We start from the raw sequence: 21610 nt of genomic DNA on the forward strand, positions 1-21610 counted from the left end.
TCAGTGTTTGGCACCAGTTAGCTGCTGATTGAATGATCCATAAACAGCATTCCTTGTGTTGGTGTCTGGGGGTTAACATAGCTCACAGCAACCACAGCAGCCTTTAGCCCCAACATACTCTGAGACAAAAACTGCCTCAACCTCTCTCCTCCCCAGCATGGAAGATTTGGGATTCACTTCCTCCTAAGCCTCTCTCTGTCTCTCCAAATTCAAAAGAGAAAGGCCTATGATATGAGTTGAACATTTTTGTAACTTGGAAAATTATTGTTACTAGTCGTAAACTCTCATTGGTTATCTCCCATCCCATTCCCAAACTGGGAGGTAACATCTCACCCCTTTGAGATTGGTCTCCCTTCTCTCAATCCTGCCCCAAGAATTCATAGTTAGAAAAACTCTTGTTAGATGTTCATCTAGGTTTCAATGACACTCAAATAGCATAGAAAGAAACAAGACAGTAGTTAAGTATATCATACATTCATCATGTAATTTTTTAAACTATCTAGCTTGTCAATGTTTTCTTCTGGCCTTTCCTTCTCATGCATATTTTTTTAAATGCTTCAATGATCTTTTTTTTCTTTTAGTTGCTCTTCTTTTTCTTTTTGGCAACCCTGATGTAAGGACAGGGCAGCTAGTTGGCTCAGTGGATAGAGCACTGGACTTGGAATCAGAAAGATTCATCTTCATGAGTTCAAATCCAGTCTCAGATCCTTGCTTGCCATGTGACCTTGGGCAAGTCACTTCACCCTGTTCACCTCAGTTTCTCCATCCGTACAATAAGCTGGAGAAGGAAATGGCAAACCACTCCAGTCCAGTATCTTTGCCAAGAAAAATCCCAAATGGGGTCATGAAGAATAAGACAGGACTAATTCACTAAACAACAACAGTAATATGATTCAGGGCTCTTCTATGAGCCAAACAGCTCTTAACAAAGTGGTCTTTTGGGGTGGCTAGGTGGCTCAGTGAATGGAGCACCGGCCCTGGAGTCAGGAAGACCTGAGTTCAAATCCAGCCTCAGACACTTGACACAATTACTAGCCATGTGACTTTGGGCAAGTCACTTAACCCCAACTGCCCTCCAAAAAGAAAAAAAAAAACGGGTCTTCTAATCGGTGCAGCTCCCAGAAAAAAAACACTGCAAAGTCCTCTTTTTATCTCTATGTCCATCAGTTTCTGTATTCTATCTTCTATAAGCAGATTTTCCTGTGACCTTTCATGTCACCTCTCTTTTCTTCCTCTTCTTTGTCCACCCTTCTTCTGCCTCTGTCTTCTAACTCTAATCAGGCATTCATCAGAATCATTGAAATCTCTTATCTTTTACATGAAATGTAAAGCAAAACACCTTTCTGTCAAGTATATCCACGGAAGTCTTTATGTAATCTTTTCCATTATTGCCAAGTTTTTTTTAATTTATAATTATAAATTATAATCTGCAGTTATAATCTTTAAAACTCTGAAAATTGTCACATCAGATGAACTGATGGACCACAATGTCCTGCAGCCATGATGGCATCAGTCATGGCATGGTCCTCTCTTCAAATGGATTCCCCGAATCCCTTTATCTGAGGGAGAGTTCTCTGGTCCTTAGGATAATCTGTGTCTCTCCCTAACATTTTATCTCTATTTTTTCTTAAGTTAGTTTTTACCAGTTTTCCTTCTACAGATGCTCATTTTCTGTCCCTTATAGCAACCAAAATATCCATAGATGAAAGGGATAGTACCTTAAATAGATAAGGAAATTGGAGCTGAGAGAGAAATTATTTATTCACAAATATATAACTAATAAGTAGAAGAACCATGACCAGAACCTAAGTCTTCTGAGTCTTCTTCAACCTGCCTCTTCTTGAAGAAAAGGATGATCATTGTGGGTTGGTGGGATTGAGGACAGCTTCAAGGAAAAAGTGGAAAGGAAGAAAGGCAGCGGAAAGAACACAGGATAGGCAGTCAGGAGACCTGGCTTTGAGGCCAGAATTTATCACTTACAAGTTATGTGCACTTAGGCAAATCACCTTCATTTTTGAGGTTGGATTTCTCCAATGATTTTTCCAAGTGAAGGGGATTGGATAAGACAGTCCGTAAGGTCCTTTCCATCTCTGATTTCCCATGATTATATGATCTGGGTCTTGAAGAACTGATAGGGCTTATATCATCCAAGAAGAGCATTCTATGCAGTAGTAAACAATTTGTTATAAAGACTGTGAGACTAGGATGAGCATAGCCTTCATAGGAATAGTGAGGTCTCACTCTGGAAAGATTTCTGCTGATCTATTCTATTTCTTTCATGACTCCCATCATAATGGTTATTGACCTGCACGTGTTATTGATAGAGAGAGATGTTCAAGGGAACAGTGGCCCACAAACAGAATGAAGCTGATTGGACCCCAGAGAACCTATGACCTTTAACTCTGTACCACAACCACTAATCACCTGAGCTAACCAGCAAGAGGCATCGCTCAATGGAATTCAGAGGTTCTTAACTTAAGGTCTATGAACTTTTAAAAATATATATTTTGATAACTATATCAATAAAATTGGTTCCCTTTATAATCATTTAATTTTATACATTTAAAACCATTATCCTAAAAAGGGGTCTGGGCTTCTACAGAATGCCAAAGGGGTCAATAACACAAAAACAATTACGAACATCTAGAATAGAAGAATTATTCTGAAGAGCATGTGTTTCTGATAGGAATTGAACCTGCTATTAGGCAGAAATGCCATTTTGGCCAGATCCAACTTTAACAAAATTAAGCAATGAGCCAAGGCAATTATCCATATAGTTCAAGCCCAGACCTGTCTTTACAAGTGCCTTCTTATGGTGTTAGGAAATTTTTAAAGAATAAATCCATCAGGCTGAGATGGGATGAATCTATAATTCATTATATGTAAGTCAGCATTTGGTTCCAACCAGTTGCTTCTTTCTTTCTTTACTCTTGAGAAAATAAGAAGCCCTCAGCCATTTGGTTTTAAAGCCCAGACTTCAAAGGGGGTTGTGATCACTGATTACTAGGTTATTCAAATGGACTTATATAAAACATCTGAGACTGCTTCAGCAAAAATTATTTTGACTGTCACTGCTATTTGTACCTATATGAGAACAGATTTGAAATAAAAAGTAAAGTAGAAAAAGGAACCATATTCGCTCTCTTCTCTGGCCCCCACCTTTGGAATGTGACCAGCTCCAATCATACCTTCTCTCCTCCCATTAGATTGTGGACTACATGAGGGCAAAGACTGTTTCTTGCCTTTCTTCAAATCTCTAGTGCTTAGCCCAAAGCCTGACACATTGTAGATTGTTAATAAATCCTTATTGACTTGAATCCCAGCTATGGAGTTTTACTCCCCTTCTGCAGAAAAAAAGTGTAAAGGAAGGAAAAGAAGGCAGATCACATGTCCCCACAGTCCAGCATTTCCCCAGATACCAAAATGGTAGTCTGACTCATTTTTAACATAGGACAATGGAAGGAAAATCCTGGATCTGGTTTTAGTCTACATTTTGGGAAGTTCATAAAAAAAAATTAAATAAAATAGCTAAGAAAACAAGCCTAGAGTATTCTCTCTCTCAGTTTTAATCAGCCCTTGGGCAGGAAAAAAGCTTGGTACTCTTGGATCAGGACTCAAACTTTGGTCCTTTCTGTATCCCTATTTACCAAAACCCAAACACTCCTCCCTGCTGCAGCCACCTGTTCACAATTAAGGCAACACAGAGGTCTACAGCAATTAGATTAATGGGATTTATTTAGCAAGCAAAAGAAATTTAAATTATTTAAACCAAAATTATAAAAGTAACTTTTCTAAAGAAGACAGGGAAGGAAGAGGAGACCGTGCTTTATGGTCTAGTACCTGTTTTCCTAAATGGAAAGTCAGTAAACCCCTCCACCAAGATTTCTGCTGACCTCCTCAGTTCCCAAACACTTCCTCTCTATGCAAGCCCATTCTGACCTCTTAACTGAATGCAGAGACAGCCACCCAACCCAGGGCTCAGTCAGCTGACCCACAGGCTGCTGCACCTCAGCTCTCAGCTACACAAGTCTCTAGTCTCTGCCTCTGACATTCTATTTCCTCACAACAGTATATCACAACTGTGGCTTCTGTACCCAGCAATCCCTTCAGCCACTTCAGACTCCTACAGTTTCCATTCCCAACACTATACAAATGACTACCAGACCTAATATAGCCAGCTCCAGGCTCTCTCTGGGTTTCATTATTACATAATTCTCACCATTGTAACCAATTGACAATTGGACATTTCAAGCTGAATATCCTAAAGACATCTTAAACTCAACGCGTCTAAAATTGGATTGATTATCTTCTGTCTCAACCCTCCCCTCTTCCAAATGTCCTACTTGTCTGTTATTGAAGGTTATTGTTGAAGGCATCAACATCTTTCCAGTCATCCAAGTTTAAAACTGTAGCATTAGACTTGATTCCTCACTCCAGTTTTCCAATCAGTTACCGAAGTCCACCATTCCAACCTTCAAAACATCTTTTGCATCTGACTCCTCTCTATTCACACAGTAACCATGTTAATTCATATCCTTCTCATCTTTCTCCTCCCCAAGATTATTGCCACAACCTCCTAATTTGGTCTCCCTGTCTCAAGTCTCTCTCTATTCTAGTCCATCCTCTATACTGCTGCCAAGATCATTTTCCTTAAACACATAACTGGCCATGGAACTCTCCTATGTGATGAACTCTAGTGCCTTTCTTTTGCCTCTAGGATAAAAAGTAAACTCTGGTGCTGAACTTTTAAAACCCTACACAAGCTGACCCCAGCCTATTCTTCTAACCTCATTGAACAATGTTCTCCCTCCTGCCCTCCTAAATTTAGCCAAAGTGGCTTTCTCTGTGTATTTCATACACAGTACCCCAGCCCCAGCACTGTCTGTCCCACATGCCCACAATGCGTTCCCTCCATACCCTTCTCTCAGAAAGATCCCTCTCTTCCTTTCCCGCACAGGTCAGGCACCGCTCTCTTCCCCTCCCTCTCAAGCTGCCTTATATGTAACGACTTTCTGTGTATTTCTATGTATTCATCTTACATTTTTTGCAGTGTCTATTTTTATATGTACTTCTTTTCTCCCTCAATAGTGTACAAACTTCTTGCTGTTCAAGATTATTTGATTTTTTATGCCTGAATCCCCAGTGCCTGGCTCCTAGTAGGCCCTCCATAAGTACTGAGTGATTTATTTATGGCAGTTCCAAAATTCCCGGCAGACAGATCTCTGTGCCATTGCTTGAGCTCCATAACCCTGACTGGCCCAGAGCTCAAGATAGTTTCAGTCCCTCCCAAGGAGAAAAGTAAATGTCATCTGTCTGAGATGACATCTTCCAGAAATCCCCATAGCCAGGATACAAAACACTTCTCCCTGCCTCCAGAGATGTGCCTCAAAGTTGGTTAACTGTACATATGTGTATATGTGTATATGGAGGGAGGGAGGGGGGAAACAGAAAAAGAGAAAGAAAAGAGGGAGGGAAGAAGAGAAAGAAACAAAGAGGAAACAGAAGGGGGAGAGGGAGAAAAGAGAGGGAAGCAAGAAGAGAAGCAGAGGGAGGGAGAAAGAGAAACAGAGAAGGAAAGGGGAGAGTGGAAGAGAGAGAGGAAGAGAAGAGGCAGAGAGAAGGGGAGGGAGAGGGAAAACGAGAGAATTTAATCAACAACCCAGTGAGATTGAACATGAAAATATTATTATCCCAATTCTATTCTATAAAACTGACTTTACTTCCTTCCTGTTTCCTCTCCATTTTTTTGGTACAGAAGATAAATAAGTGACTGAAATCTCGCCCCCACAAAAAAAGAAAATCCCCCAGCTAATAAGTAGAGGAGTTAGGGTCTTGAAGGCAAATTTAACTCCAGAATCTTTCTCCTACTCTACCATTGTGTGAAGAGGTAAATAGAAGAATTTTTTTAACCCTCATTAATACGTGTTTAGAGATTGGCAGTTTGGGGGTTTGTTTTTTCATTTGACCTACAGAGTTCCCAGAGTGTGGTAGAAACTACATTTTTGAAAACACATAAATAATCAACAAAAAAAGATAGGAGACCAAACCAATACAAAATATAACATTTTATTTGCAAGGCCAGAGTGAGGGGAAGAGGGAACCAAGCTAACAAGCTACGTTTTAAATGGACATAAAAATAAATATTCATTTAGCACATTAAAGATGTACATTTCAACATTCATTTTTTAGCTGAAAAGAGCACAGATTAGAAACTGCTATTACTTTACATCAGATTTTTAAAATAAGCTTGATTTTTTTAACATTAAAATTTAATTTTCAAGAGTTCCAAAGCGTTTGCTAATGGTATATTCCTTTATATACATACAGAAATATATGTCCTACTTTTGCTCTGTAAGTCATAGAATATTTTCCCGTTACCTCCACAAAATATGCCAGTAGAAAAAAAGTGAATTATTTCTCTTTGGTTATTCAAATTTTAAATCAGAGCCTCCCCACAATGCTTACCATGACCACCCAATAATAGCTTCGATTTAACTATGTAAATAACCTTGCTTATATAAGTGTGTTTTTTTATATCTATTATTTACACACATATAAATGCCTATATACATATATATATCCCAGGGTTCTGTTCCTACTTTTTAAAACCAGACAAGGTGATGAGAATAAAAAACAGCTGAGAATGTCAGAGAAAGGCAATGTGTACCTCACCATCCCCTGTCCAACAATTCACTCAGAACTCAAGTGAAGATGGTAGAGGAGTCAGAATGTATCCCCTCTGCTCCTGTTTTTCATGTAGTTAGGGCAAGGGTAGTGCCGAGGATTTTACATTGAAAAATGAGAGCACCAGTCTCCCCAGTGCTGAATAGTATAATAGGCTAGTGAGTTACTTCTTAGAATTATAGGATTTAGAACTGGAAAGGACCCTGGAAATGAAGGAAAAGGAAAGTGATTTCCCTGAAATAACATAAGAAGTAAGAAGCAGGGCCAAGATTTGAACCAAGATTTTCTGACTATAAAGCTCATGTTTTTTTCTGATTCATGTATATTTTTTCTTCTCTAATTAGACTATAAACTCTTCAGTGAGAACTGAGATGTTGACTTCCAAATTGGATTCACTAAGATGGAATTGACCATCTTTTAATTAGGCCACTATTTGCTATAGAAGAGAATTTATTTTTGGACTCTGGGACAAGGTTCACTGACCCAAGCATACTGCTGTTCACTGGCTGGGAAGGTCCAATCAATATGTTCTTAAAAATTACTTTCAGAATCCCAGGATATCAAGAGTTCAAGGGGATCTTGGAACATAAAATGTTAGGACTGGAAAGGCTTGGACCAAAGAACAGCCCTGGAGGGTAGTGCAGGATTTGGAAGCCGATTTCAATACTGTTGTGTTATTTGAGTTGTATCTGACTCTTTGTGACCCCATTTGGGGTGGCAAAGATACCGAAGTGGTTTGCTATTTCCTTCTCCAGCTCATTTTACAGCTGAAGAAACTGAGGCAAACAAGGTTAAGTGAGTTGCCCAGGGTCACATAGCTAGTGTCTGAGGTTGAATTTGAACTCAGATCTTCCTAACTCCACTCTATCCACTATTGCACTGCCTTTACCCTTATTACCTATATGACTTCAGGCAAGTTATTTAGCCTCCCTGGTCCTCAGTCTCTTCATCTGTGAAGTCAGATGAATAAATGACCTGAAAACTTCCTTTAAACACTAAATCTATGAACAACAGAGCTAGAGAGAAACTTTTAGAGTTGAATGGGGTCCTTAGGGCACAGAATGGGAGAATTAAAAGGGTCTTTCAAATATCATCTCATTCACCAATGTTTTCATTTTAAAGATAAGGAAATGAAGGGAAGTAAGTTGTCGAATGGCATGCAGCTGGTTAGGGGAAAGGCAAGAGCTAACATTAGAATTCACATCTTAGGGTGGCTAGGTGGTGCAGTGAATAGAGCACTGGCCCTGGAGTCAGGAGGAACTGAGTTCAAATATGGCCTCAGACACTTAGCCCTTACCAGTAGTGTGACCTTGGGCAAGTCACTTAACCCCAATTTCTCTCTCTTCCCCCCTCCAAAAAAGCAAAAAAAAAAAAATTCATGTCTTTCCTGAGGCTGGGTCAGACCCACTTTTTACTAAAGCTCCAACAATCTTTTGTCAGGTCTAGTGTCTAAACAATCTAAAATCCCTATTAAAATGCTTTAAAACTAATGAGGCCCTTCAATCCAAAAATCAACATGGGCGGCCACAAGCTTACAGTTTTAATTAATGGAGAATGTAAACTTGAAGGCAGGGCCTGTTTCACCTTGTTTGTTGGAATGTTTTTGGTATCCTCAAAGCCTAGCACCAGTACCTTAACCCAGTAGGAGGCTTCATGAATGCTTGCTTCTTGAATGGAACTGAAATAAAAGGAGGAAGACACTTAGCTACTGGGGTCTGACATTCACCAAAGTGTCCTCAACTTTGGCAGGTAATAATAACCAGGGTTTACAAAGAGATTGAACATTAATGTTTACATAGCTTGCAAACTACTTTATATGTTAACTCCTGTGAATCTCACAACACCTTGAGGTAGGTGCTATACTAGACCCATTTAATAGATAAGGAAACTGAGGCTGAAGGAGGTCACCCCATCCAAGCTCACATAGTACGCAAGGCAAGGTTTTAATTCAGGTCTTTCTAACCAAGTGCATTCCTTTATCCACTGAACTATATAGGCTACCAACCATGAATATTTGTACGGCAATGCCTAAACACTGGAGATATCAATAATCTCAAGATGCAGAAGGGGAGGAAAAATCAGTGCAAATGACAATCAAACCAAATGCAGAAAATAGTAGATTGTCTTTACAATATCTACAAATCGGGGCAGTCCTGTCCCAGTTACCAAAATGTATCAATGAAAGGTTAGAGAGATGACCCCATTTCTCTTTCAAACTTCACCTTTTCAAGACCCTTGGTTTATAAAGGACCGGATCAGAATAGTTCCCCCCAAATGAATTCCCTACAGAACCCTCCCCCCAAAAAAATCTCCAGAACAGTATTATTAATATTACAATGATGGAAAAGGGGGTGAGAGGTGGGGCTCAGTGGGATAAAGGAGAGACACCAGGGTTTTCTAGACCGTGATCTGCTGGTTTTCTCTAAAGAAGGGCCTTTGATGGGGTCCACAGATATCCTGGAATCTGAAAACCTGATCAGGCTGGGCCATATCCTCCGGTGGCTGGAGCATGAGAGTATTGCTACAGCTTTTTCCGGCCTCCTCCCTCAGCTGCCATACACAGAGCTGTTCCACCTGGGGTTAAAGAAGGAATTAGAGGTTAAATCAAAAGTAACAGCAGAATTTATGTAGCACTTTAAAGTTTACAAAGTACTTTACATATGTTAACATGCATTCATCATAGAGTTCCAAAGCATGCTTAGTTAAGGACAGACCATTCCTCACCTGAACAAGGATGAGTTTGGAGCGCAGCGGAGTCATGTCAGGGAACTCTTCCCCAAAGCATAGCATCACTCTGCTGTCAGGAAATTGACTTTGGTTGTTGTAAAACTGCTGCAGTTCTGTCAAAAAAAAAATTGCAAAAAGGGACATTTTAAGCCAAGGGCAAACAGGGTGAGTCCTTCCTGCCTCCTGCCCCACCCCTGAGGTCCAAACTGCAATTGATCCAAAATCTCATAAAATTCAGGTTCTTTATAAATCGAGGCCAGTCATATCACTGACCATGCTCAGACCAGCATGAAGTTAAGTCATCATTGTTGCTACTAATGGGTCACAAAACAAGCTCTCCTTTTCAACCTCTAAGCAGGTGGAGCACAGAGTTGTAATTAGCATGGGGTGCCTGGGACTTCACCCTAGGGCACTAACATCTAAAGGGGAAGGACATTACTTCTTTCCCAGGTAAGCTGTGACAGAAGATCACTAGGTACAGATGACTTCCACAGCCACAGAAAGAAGCGTATCTTCACTCTCAATAGCCCACTCCCCAAGAGTCTTATTAACGGCACAACCATCACTTGGTCTCCCTCCCTCCATCTCAACTGCCACCTTAGCACAACTACATCTGACCAGGGTAGATCCCCAGCACTTGGTCTATGCTGAGGATCTATGCCATGAAGGGCACCCAGGATTAGCTCTGGGACCAGTAGCAATGGTGGCACGACCTCACTGTGGGGTATCCTGGGGGGTCTTTGTTTCCCCCTTTACTCCCATAAACTAAATCTGTCCAGGTGCTAGAATTCCTAGTCATGGGTCTAACTAAGAAGAAAACAACAGAACAATGACCCTGAATGTTTCAAGTCATAAGGAAACCTATTCCAGCTTTATTACCAACTATTCCCCAAAATAAATAAATAAATGAAAACCCTGTCCCTGGCATATAGTAGCACTTAATAAATACTTATAGACTTGCTCCAGTCAAGCCCCAAACAAGCCTTGTGCTCTCCCACTTGGTGACATTGAGAATTCCCTTCCTCTTCTACTCTGCCTTTTTCAGTCTTATCCATCCTTCAATGCCCAGCTCAAATCTCCCCTCTTCTATAAAAGCCTTCCTGTGCACACTGAATTCCTTATAATAATTTACATTTCTATGGCCCTTTATGCTTTAACAAAGCACCTTCTCCATGGACAGCCCTGTAAGGTAAGCAGTGAAAGTTTCATTAGCACCATATTACAGAGAGACAGAGGGCTAGAGACACAGTCATCGAGTCAGAACAACATGGATTCAAGTCCACCTCTGACACATGGCCACAGGCCCATGGCTTCTCAGTGTTCTCAGGCAGGTCTTTCAACAATTGCAAATTTGCATTGGTAGGAAAAACTGTTCTCAAAAGGGAGATGAACACACTGAAGAAATCACAGATCTGGTGCAAAAATATTACAGATGTGGAAACTGAGTCTAAGAGAAATGAAGTGCTTATGATCTTATTCAAAGTCACATACCTATTAAGGCTGGGAGTGAGGAAGTAAGCCCAGGGCACCTGATCCCAAGCCCAACCTTCTTTCTACCGCCTCACACTTCCCCTGATTCCTACATCATTTGTAATTATCCATAACTCTCATCAGGCACTTAGCTATCTTATAGTATAGGCATTTTTTTTCAAAGGTACATGTATGTTCTAATGTTCTCCCAAATGACTGTAAGCTCCATGAGGGCAAGAACAATTTTCTTATTAAGTCTCTTACGTTTCTTGACTTTCCTCACAGTACTCAGCATGCCAATTAAGTGCATGATAGGTCAAAAAATAATTACTTGGATTGAATCTTGGACACTTAACATGAACTCTCAGCTTTCAAATCCAACCACAGGAAGGCTTCATAATCAAGGCCATGATGAATGTCACAGGACAAAGGCATTGTGTGGTGGAATGGATACCAAATTAGGATTGGGAAGACCTAAGAAGCAAGTCATGCAGTGGATAGCACAGCAAGCCTAGCATCATAAAGACCAGAGTTCAAATCTGACCTCAAACATTTACTAGCTGTATGATCTGGGCAAAGTAATTTAATCCCATTTGCCTCAGTTTCCTCATCTGTACAATGAGTTAGAAAAGAAAATGGTGAAGCACTCCAGTGTCTTTGCCAAAAAACCCAAATTTAGTCACAAAGAGTAGGACATGCCTGAAAAGACTCAACAATAGACCTAGGTTCAAGACCCATCTCTTCCACTTGGGATCAGCATGAACTTAGCCAAGTCACTTCTCTCTTTTCTATGCTTCCTTTTCCCCATCCACAAAATGAGGATTGAAAACACCTGCCCTTCTATCTCACAGGATTCTTGAAAAGGTCCAATAAGGTAATAGATGTGAGAGACTGTCTGGAGACTGTGAGTGGTTGTACCAAAAGTGAGTGTAGTGTGACAGAAAGAACAATGGATGGGGAACCAGGAAACCTCTGCTCTTCAGCTTACTTGTTATGTGACCCTGGGTTGGTCACATCTCCTCCTCTGAAACCCAAGCTTTGAGCACAGTGACTGGCAAACGGTAGGTACTTAATAAATGCTTGTTGACTCACAGAATGATACTTGCCCTACTCACCTCATGGGGGAACAAAGAGGAAAGTGTAAGTAAGTAAGCCCTATGGAAATATGGGTTGGGGACAGCTAGGTGGCACAGTGAATAAAACACTAGCCCTGGAGTCAGGAGGACCTGAGTTCAAATCTGGCCTCAGACACTTAACACAAAAAAAAACTAGCCATGTGACCTTAGGCGAGTCACTTAATCCCAATTGCCCCTCCAAAAAGAAAAAAAAAGGAAGAGAAAGTTCTGGTCAATGGAGTTCAAATGGGAATGAGTTTCTTCTAGAACAAATCATGCAAGCCAGAAGGGACCTTGGACCCAGTGCAAAATAAGAAAAAAGAAAGAAAAAAAATATGGGTTGGAACCAGTATCTCACTATGGCCCTACTCCATAGTTCTACACTCAGCACTAAAAGTGTAAATGATACAAGATGGTGGTACTATTTCAAGTTCAAGGAATAAGACTAAGCTTTATACGCACCCCTGAAAAACTGATTTGTGTCAAAAATCTTGACCACTTCATCCCGTTCCAATTTGTTGGGCCTGTCCTTAAACATCATGGAGTTCCCACTGCAGAAGACTCTCCCTTGGCACAATCTCTTGATGAAGATGCCATTTTTGTTGCTGTGTAACAGGACTCCTCGATCCAAGTGGCCAAACAGTTTCTTGGTGACCTGCTTCTGACGCTCATTTTGGATGATATCTGCCGGTGGGAAGCGAATGTGCTCCAGGCTTTCAGGGCCGTACATCTTCTCTAGGTGTTGAGGTGGTAGGCTCAGGGAGATCCGGCAGCCCTCAGGGTAAGTGGTGGTGGTGTGGCCCACTAGTTTGCCTCCATAATAAAAACTGATCATCATCTGGGAGTAAGCTGTGGAAAGGGGAGGAACAAGAACCATGAGCAAGATGGCTGAGAAAGCTGGAGCTAGCAAGGACCAGAGGCACTCAGCTTTAGGGTTAGAAGGGTCTTTAGAGGCTATCTTATCCAACCCATTCCTGAACAGTACAAACTGCTAATTTGACAAATGAGGAAACTGAGACACACAGAGATTAAGGAATTTGGCCTGGATCACAGAGAGCACAAGCATTTCAATCTCAAGTTCTCTAATTCCAAATCTAGCATGAGAGACTGGATGGGGAAGGATGTGGTCTTTCCCCCTTATCATGCATCTCTTGAGCCCTGGGCAAAATTGATAAGTGGTTAAAATGTGCATGTTTGAAGATGAGTCTTCCTGATTCCAAGCCCAATGTTCTATCCACTAAACCATCTATCTACCCTAGTTCATCAATATCATTCCTAATATCAGCAATTCAGAACTGAAAATCATATTCTGGATGCTGTCTAAACAAAGTTATCACTCTATATCAGGGTTCTTTCAGTGGAGCCTAAGTTGACCTGAGTTCTTTTCATTGTCAAGTCATACTGACTAATATTATTAATTTTATATTATTCTTAATTATTAATAGAATTAATATTAATTCTATCAATAATAGTATAAACATTATTAAGGTTCCACTCAAAGCTCCAGATCTTTTCCCACACAAATTGCTGTCTAGCCATACCTCCCCATTCCTATACACGCGCAATTGACTTTTTGAGTCCTTTTCTAGGACCATACACATTATTATTTGGTTCATCTCTCTAGGCTGTGGGCAGCTTCTTAAATTGCTCTCCCCTAGCCCACATTATGCAAAGCAGTTTTCATGCCCCTGAAGGAGGCCATGTCAGTTGACTGTAAGAAGAAAAATTGGGAGTCCATTAGCTTAGTTGGTTTGAACACAATGTTAATGGCATTGCATCTAATGACACAAATTGCCTAATAAAATGCTTGCTGACTGACTGACCATATAAATCAACTAGCTCTGCATTAAGAAAGGGGTCTCCAGACTTGATCCAACTCATAGACTGCAATCAATGATTGCACAGAGGACTTGGCAACAATTTGTGCACAGTTCAATGCAAAACTACCACCCCCCTCACCCCATCATTTCAGTCTCCTCTTTTGTCAAAGGAGGGAGTTGAACAAGAAAATTTCTCTGATTGAAGCGTGGAGCCATGAACTCCAAACTGTGCAGTCACTTCACCCTCTTCTCCTCAGTTTCCTCATCTGTAAATGAGCTGAAGAAAGAAATGGCAAACCACTCCAGTATCTTTTCCAAGAAAACCCCAAATGGGGTCACAAAGAGTCAGACCCAATTGAAAAGAATGAACAATTCATAAAGGCACCCAAAGCATGATCAAAGAAATCAATATTAACTAGCCTGTAGTCTAAGAGTTCTTAACCTTTTGGGTGTCATGGATCCCTTTGGCAGTTTGGAGAAGCCTCCAAACCCCTTCTCAAAAGAAGCATTTTTTTCATCATAATTAAAGGAAACACTAAATTTCAATTAGAGGTTATTGAAATAAAGATGTAATTTTTTTTATTTCTAAATTCACAGACCCTCTTGCTCTTAAGTCATTTTTCTCTAAGGAACTTAATCTGCTTTCCAGACTTTTTTTCAACATTGTGTTTTGTTAACTCACAGAGAGGCCCATATGGGTTAGGAGGCTTCCCTACAACCATGTAAGGGGAAAGAGACATAAGGTTCTCTACTCATGGTTGGTCATGGTCCAGCATAATCAAGCAATAGTAGGCTCATACTGAAAACCTTTTCCAGAATGAAAGGTCAAAAAACCACACATTTCTTGGGAACAGCCTTGGAGTATTTCCAGTCAACACTGGGCCAAGAAGTATAAGAGAAGACCTTTAATAGAGGTATCTATGACATGTTAACTAATAGTCAGCCCATCTGCTACTTTACCTGAATGGTGAGATTCATAAGCAGGATACCCAGTCATCAAAGGTATGGCTATTAGAAGGAGAAAAAAATAAATTTAGAGCCATACAAGACAGGTTCAGACAACATGTTCTTCCTTCCACCCCAAAAAACAACCAGTTTTCTTTAAAATTTACACATAGCATGATCATTAGGCCACAGTACAGACTTCCGCTGAATTCTGAGTGTTCCTCCCAACCATAACATAGACTCACAGTTTCATAAGAGCAGAAAACCAAAGTCTCACCCAGACCAGAATAGAGGTTTGTTTATACTTCCTCTGTCCAGTGGGGAGGGATTCTTTAGATGTGCTCAAGTATGTTGGTAAGTCCTTGAAAAATATGATTGTTCAGCTTTTCTTAACCCCATCACTGCTACATCCCCATGGCCTCATCCCCTGCATACAAGAATTAAGAAACTAGGGGTGGCTAGGTTGCATAGTGAATAGAGCACTGTCCCTGAAGTTAGGAGGACCTGAGGTCAAATCTGGCTTCAGACATTTAACACTTACTAGCCATGTGACCTTGGGCAAGTCATTTAACCCCAGTTGCCCTGGCTTCCCCTCTCCAAAAATCAAACAAAAAAATTCAGAAACTACCTACCATTGTCCGTTGTCCATGTATTTTCCCCAGTATGCAATTCAGTAAAGATGATTCTCTAAGACTAGTGGAAGGATTTTCTTTTTATGGCATTGTACAAAAGAGGTAGAGTGGTTCTCTACCCCCTCTCTCACCTCATGTGTCCCCCTCTGTCCACGCCAGACATTCACATGTCCGTTTGACACCACAAAATGCCACTATAACTGCTATCGGCATCCTTTTAGGAATTGCATATCAAGTTTTCAAACCTGACTCTTGCTTTTAAAAATAGGGGAAGAGGGAGCTGAATATTCACTCTCACATTCAGGGGGGAAGGGCTGCTACCCAATAGCTCAAGCAAGTCCATCAGCAGGGGTATAAGCAGAGTCTCCTTAAATGTTTTCTCCTAGCATAATAGCAAATGAAGGCAGCAAGTCCTCCAGAATGCTGCAGAGAATGAGAGACACCCATCTCTCATAGCAGCAGTTCCCATTTACTGGTTTATTCTGATGCTCTAAGGGATTTGCACTAAAAATTCTTCAATAGTACCTTAAGCAATAATCATAAATAATATTATAAATAGTATAGTAAATTACTCCAGGGGGTGTCACCAATTGGGGGGGAGGGTGTTAAGACGGTTTTGCAGAGCAAAAAAAATTTGAGAACTGCCATCTTGTAGCAAATAACAACAAATATTACTTCTCACCTGTGCTAGATTGCTGTATCCACCAGTCTGGGATTGGTTGGCTCCTACAGGCCTCCTGGGGTGAAGGACTCCTCTTGATAATTCCAAGGTATTCATCTACCAAGGGCTGCCCAACATGGTGGAGTGGAAGTGGGGGAAGGAGGAAGAGAAGTGCCATTATTTAACTTTTGGTTTGTAATTCAGTCAAGATTTTGAAAATTAATGTCTCTATGTCATGTTTAGCAGTTGGTTTTCCAGAGGAACTTTTTTTTTCCATTTCTGAGATATCAAGCAAGATTTATTAAGCACCTCTGTGTACAAGGCATTATAACCAACACTGGGATACAAGTACAAATAATGAAACAATCCCTACTCACAAAAAGCTTCCATTCTAATGGGGAAGACAATAAGTGTGAATAATAATATATACAGTATAAAATAAAATAATTAAATATAAATGTATACATAATAGTTAAAGAGTAAGGGGCAGTTAGGTGGCACAGTGGATAGAGTGCTGGGCTTGGAATCAGGAAAACCCAACTTCAAGTCTGGGCTCAGACGCTTCCTAGCTGTGTGACCCTGGACAAGTCCCTTCACCCTTTTTGCCTCAGTTTCCTCATCTGTAAAATGAGCTGGAGAAGAAAATGGCAAACCACTCCAGTATCTCTTCCAAGAAAACTCCAAATGGGGTCATGAAGTGTCAGACACAACTGAAAATGACTGAACAACAAAAAAGCTAAAGGGTAAATAGTTGAGGGGATAAGGAAAGGTAACATATGGAAGATGGTGACTGATCTGGATCTTAAAGGAAGAGAAGAGTTCTAAGACTTAGGGGTAAGGAGGGAGTGTATTCCAGTGTTCTGTATGGAATGGCCAATGCAAAGGCTGGGACATCGTATTCGAGGAACAGAAACAAGACTGGTTTGGTTGGATCTCAGAGGGCAAGTGGGGAAGTAATGTCTAATGAGGCTGGAAAGGTAGGTTGGAGGCAGATGATGGAGGGCTTTCAAAGCTCAACAGAGTTTACAGTGTTTTCCTAGAGGCAATAGAAAGCCACTGGAGTTTACTGAATAGGAGAGTCACATGGTCAGATCCATGTTTACTTTGGTAGCCGTGTGAAGGGTGGACTGAAGTGGAAAGACTCTGGAGGCAGGAAGACAAATTAATAGGTTGTTGCAATAATCTGAGAGATAATGAAGCCTGAACCAGGGCAGTTTCTGTGTAACGGATGAGAGCTATCGTAAAGATAGAAATAACAAGAATTTGTTATTGTTATTTGTATTTGTTATTATTGTTATTTGTATGGCCACTGACTGCATGTGTGGGTTGAAAGTCAAGGACAATTTGGAAGCTACAAAGGTGAGAGCCTAGGATAATGGGGCTGTCCTTGACAGAAATAAGTTAGTTTGGAAGAGGGCAAGGGTCTGGGGACTAAGATGAGCTCAGTATGCAGTATGTTGAGTTTAAAATATCTCCAAGCAATTCTCTACCCTGACATAACAGATGACCCACTTTGGAAGAATTGATCAGTCGATCCCATGAAACAACAATAATGGATTTTCCTACAAAAGTCAATTTAATTCCACAAAAAATTTATTTTAAGTAACTACTGTAGTCAAGGCGTCTTGCTAGACAGAGTACTGGGGCTAGAGTCAGGAAGACCTGAGTTTAAACCCAGCCTCAGACACCTCCTATTTGTGTGACTCCGGGCAAGCACTTAACCTCTGATTACCTGACAAAACAGATCCACTAGAGAAGGAAATGGCAAAACCCTCCTGTATCTTTGCCAAGAAAATCCTACATGGGCTCAAGAAGGGTCAAACACCACTGAAATGGCAGAACAATAATACTCAAGGTGTCATACCAAGCATTGGGGAGATAAGGACAAAAACAATAATTTTGGGGGGAGTTCCTGTCCCACTGGAAGATACAACATGTAAACATATGATGAAATACAAGACAGCTCGAGGATAGGGAGAACACCAAGGTTCCATACACCTGAATGGAGGAAGTTTAAAATTCCAAGAAGGCTCACCAAGAGGTGAGGAGAGAGGGCATTCTGAACATGGGGGGAAGCCCATACAAAGGTATGGCAATAGGAGATAAAATGTTGAGTGAGTTGGAAGGGAGAATGAATGAAGGAAACCTATCATCCTAACCCCTCCTCTCAACAGTTAAAACCCTCTCTCCCAAACTACCTCATATTTATTTTGTGTGTGTGTAAGCATATGCATTTACTAATAAATATTTATATGTGTATTTATTACCTTTATGCTATATGTGTATATGTACATACATACATGTACACACGCATGTATGTATATGTGTGTGTATTATAGGAACTTGTTATCTTCCCCATTCCATTGTAAGCTCATTTAGAGCAAGGAAAGTTTCATTCTTTGTATTTGAATCCCCAGGACCTAGCACAGTATCAGTTGATTAAAATTAATTGGTTACTTTGGTATCTGTCCCACAGACATGGCTCAAGGACCCAGAATCCCAGGACCTCAGAGCTGGGAGGTCATCCATCCAACAAGCACCTCAGCAGATACCACATTCCCACCCATGAAGCTTCTGATTGAAGACTGTGAATGAAGAGGACCTCATCACTTAGAGACAGCCCAAGCTATTTTGGAAGAGTTCTAATTGTCAGGAAATGTTTTTCTTATATTGACCCACAAGCCGTCTCTCTACTACTCCCACTTATTGATCCTAGCTCTTTCATCTGAAGCTAAGGAATACCAATTTAATTAATTCCTCTTCCACATAACAAGCCTTCAAACACTGCTTGGCTCATAGTAAGTGTTTGATAAATACACTAGGAGTATCTCCAGTTTTCCTGTATATATCTGATTGTACACAGCTGTTTGCATGTTGTCTCCCTGTTAGACTGTGAGCTCCTTGGGAGCAGGGGTTATTTTTTGTCTGTCTGTGTATCCCCAGTGATTACTGGCACACAGTAGGTGTTTTATAACTGCTGGCTGATTGATTTGAAGAAAACTATTACATCATCCTTGCCTTCTCTTTTCCAGTCAAAACAACCATTGTTTTTTGTTTTGTTTTCCAATGAACCCTCACATGGAATGGTTTCCAATAAGTAGTAAATTAAAAAGTAAAGTCCTCTATAACTTGCAACAAAAAAGGAGCTTTATTGTGTCATATTTCTACTATGAATACCTGTTCGATATCTCTGCCCTGCTTCTTAAGTTTAAGTCACAAATCTGATTACAAAACTTTGGTAATTTGATTTTCTTGTGACCTTAATGTGGCAAATAACTTGTTTTCCCCTCTGAGATAATTCAGTGGGAAAACAGCATACATAGAACAGGAAATTTAGGGACTTACAAAGTGCTTTGCTCAAGGGACAGAGTGGTATATATTTGGTACCAGGAGATTTGTGTTCATATCCTAGCTCTATCACATAAACTAAAGGAAATAAAGCACTTCACAGCATCACACACACACATTTATTCATATATCCATATGTGTGTGTGTGGAAATTTAGTGGTACCCACCACTAACATGATATAAGCAAGTTAGGAATAAACACAAAGACCCTTCAAAAACCTTCAATAGCCCTTATCTACCAAAGGCTTTGGTCTATTTGGACTATGTTAAGATATATTAGTGTCATTCTGATTCTTTCTGTGTGATAGTACTCATATATATATACATATATATGCATATATGCAAACAATAAAATTCATTTTATGAATAATAATTTTATGCTTAAAATTTAAATGATAAATAATAAAATAATGCTATGTCTAAAACGCATTTTGCTGGTAATTTTATTGACATTAGCACCTCATTTGACATGGGACTTGGTGCATTATTTTCAATGTACTAGTACAATGTTTATCTGAAGGACAAACTTCCAATAGTTTCAACCCTCCAAAACACAGTCATGAAGGTAGAATCAATGAAAAGGACCTCTGAGCAGTGAAAAGACCCAGGTATTAAAGACTGTTCATGCACTTCACATGTAGGAGGACCCTACATGTGGCTCTAAATCATAGCCTATTTACCTTCATTTTATACACAATTTTAATAAGCGTTGCTATCTGGTTTCTCAGGTCACAAAAGATTAAACAGAACAAATTAGAAGGGTTCTTATCAAAGAAGCACAGACTGCCAGCTGTTATTTTTTGTTGTTATCTAGCAGCAAGGGAAGAAAGTAGGAAAACTATAAAAAGTAGACATAAGACTTCAGAAAGAGAAGCTGTGAGGCATTCATTGTACAGGCAGCTAGTCTCATGTACTTCAATTGTCCCTGAGGGCACAATAAGTGATACCCATAATAATAACCTTTGAAACAAGAAAAAAAAAAGGCCCAGTTGAGCTCAATTACATCAATTCAAAAGTTAAGGAAGGCTATGCTCCATTTTAGAGAGAAGTCATGAGATGGTGGAAAGCCCCCTAGATTTGGGGTCAGAGAGCTTGGGTTTGAATCCCAGCTCTGCCTGTTACAACCTGTGTGACCTCAAGAAAAGCCACTTTTACCTCTTGAGGCCTCCATTTCCAAATTGGGTAAAATAAGGTGATTATGATTGAACTAGGTGACCCCTTAAGGTTCCTTCCAGCTCAAAATTCCATGAGTATTTTTATAATTTCTAAAGTTTCAGCATTTGAAAATTTATTTATGTGGAACAGATCCTTCCTCCTATCTGCCAAATGAAAGAGCTGTTTTGTGGTCTTAATGAGAAAGTCAGAGAACTAAGGGGCCGGAGTATACTATGATTTAAAACTAGATGGGTCCATGAACATCATCTCACTGAGACCCTTTATTTCACAGATAAAGAGTTACTCTTTCCCAATTTCTGTCAAATGAAAGAGGCAGGATAGCCTTTTCACTGCTCAGAGCTCCTTTTCATTGATTTCTAACTTCTTGGTTGTGCTTTGGATGGTTGAAACTACTGGAAATCTGTCCTTCAGATAAACATAATATTAGTATATCAAAAATAATGCACTAAGTCCCACAGAAAATAAGGTGCAAATGCCAATAAAATCTCCAATTACCAATCAAATTAATTTTAGTCATAAATTATTTTATTATTTAAATTTTATTTATAAAGTTATTATTCACAAAATTAATTTTATTGGTGACATATAGTAACAATATCACACAAGGAAAATCTGATTCCAAAGTATGTCAGAGTGGCATTAAGCCATAGAATTATGGAACCACGAGATCCTGGGATTTGGAACCAAAAGCAACCATAAATACCATCTCATCCAGTCCCCTAATTTTACAGAGAAGAAATTGCTGTAATGGAATATTGCTTATGAAGTGTTTTGCAAATCTAAAAGTACTACGTAAACGTCATCAAGTCTTATTGCCTGACCCAGTACAATCAACCATCCAATGAGCTGGATGTGAGAGTTCAAGGAATCATCTTTGAAAAGGAACCAAAATTATTCCTTCCACATCTGGGGGGAGAGAGAGGAGTGTTAGGGCACAATATCCTCAAACCCCCAACCCTCCCACCCCACATAAAATTTTTTAGCCCTCCCTCCCTACTAGAGAAGAAGTCTAAATTATTATACTAAAAGATA

The 21610-nt window shown here is 40.0% G+C and overlaps 1 protein-coding gene across 3 annotated transcripts in view; it reads right to left on the reverse strand.

Annotated features, from left to right (window-relative positions):
- Window positions 1-6050: 6050 nt before the first annotated feature.
- IRF8 (interferon regulatory factor 8) overlaps window positions 6051-21610 on the reverse strand; it is a 38332-nt gene continuing 22772 nt past the window's right edge. For all 3 annotated transcript variants that reach the window (XM_069085614.1, XM_069085613.1, XM_069085615.1), the window contains exons 5-9: window positions 16076-16181; window positions 14777-14824; window positions 12459-12845; window positions 9409-9524; window positions 6051-9258 (exon numbers count right to left, since the gene is read on the reverse strand). In XM_069085614.1, the coding sequence (XP_068941715.1) occupies window positions 9082-9258; window positions 9409-9524; window positions 12459-12845; window positions 14777-14824; window positions 16076-16181 (834 nt within the window). In that variant the 3' untranslated portion in view covers window positions 6051-9081. The remainder of the gene's footprint in view (window positions 9259-9408; window positions 9525-12458; window positions 12846-14776; window positions 14825-16075; window positions 16182-21610) is intronic.

This window comes from Petaurus breviceps, unplaced genomic scaffold, assembly GCF_028583685.1.
Source record: "Petaurus breviceps papuanus isolate PSGF00001 unplaced genomic scaffold, PetGlider_PUasm1.0 176, whole genome shotgun sequence".
Classification (NCBI taxonomy): domain Eukaryota; kingdom Metazoa; phylum Chordata; class Mammalia; order Diprotodontia; family Petauridae; genus Petaurus; species Petaurus breviceps.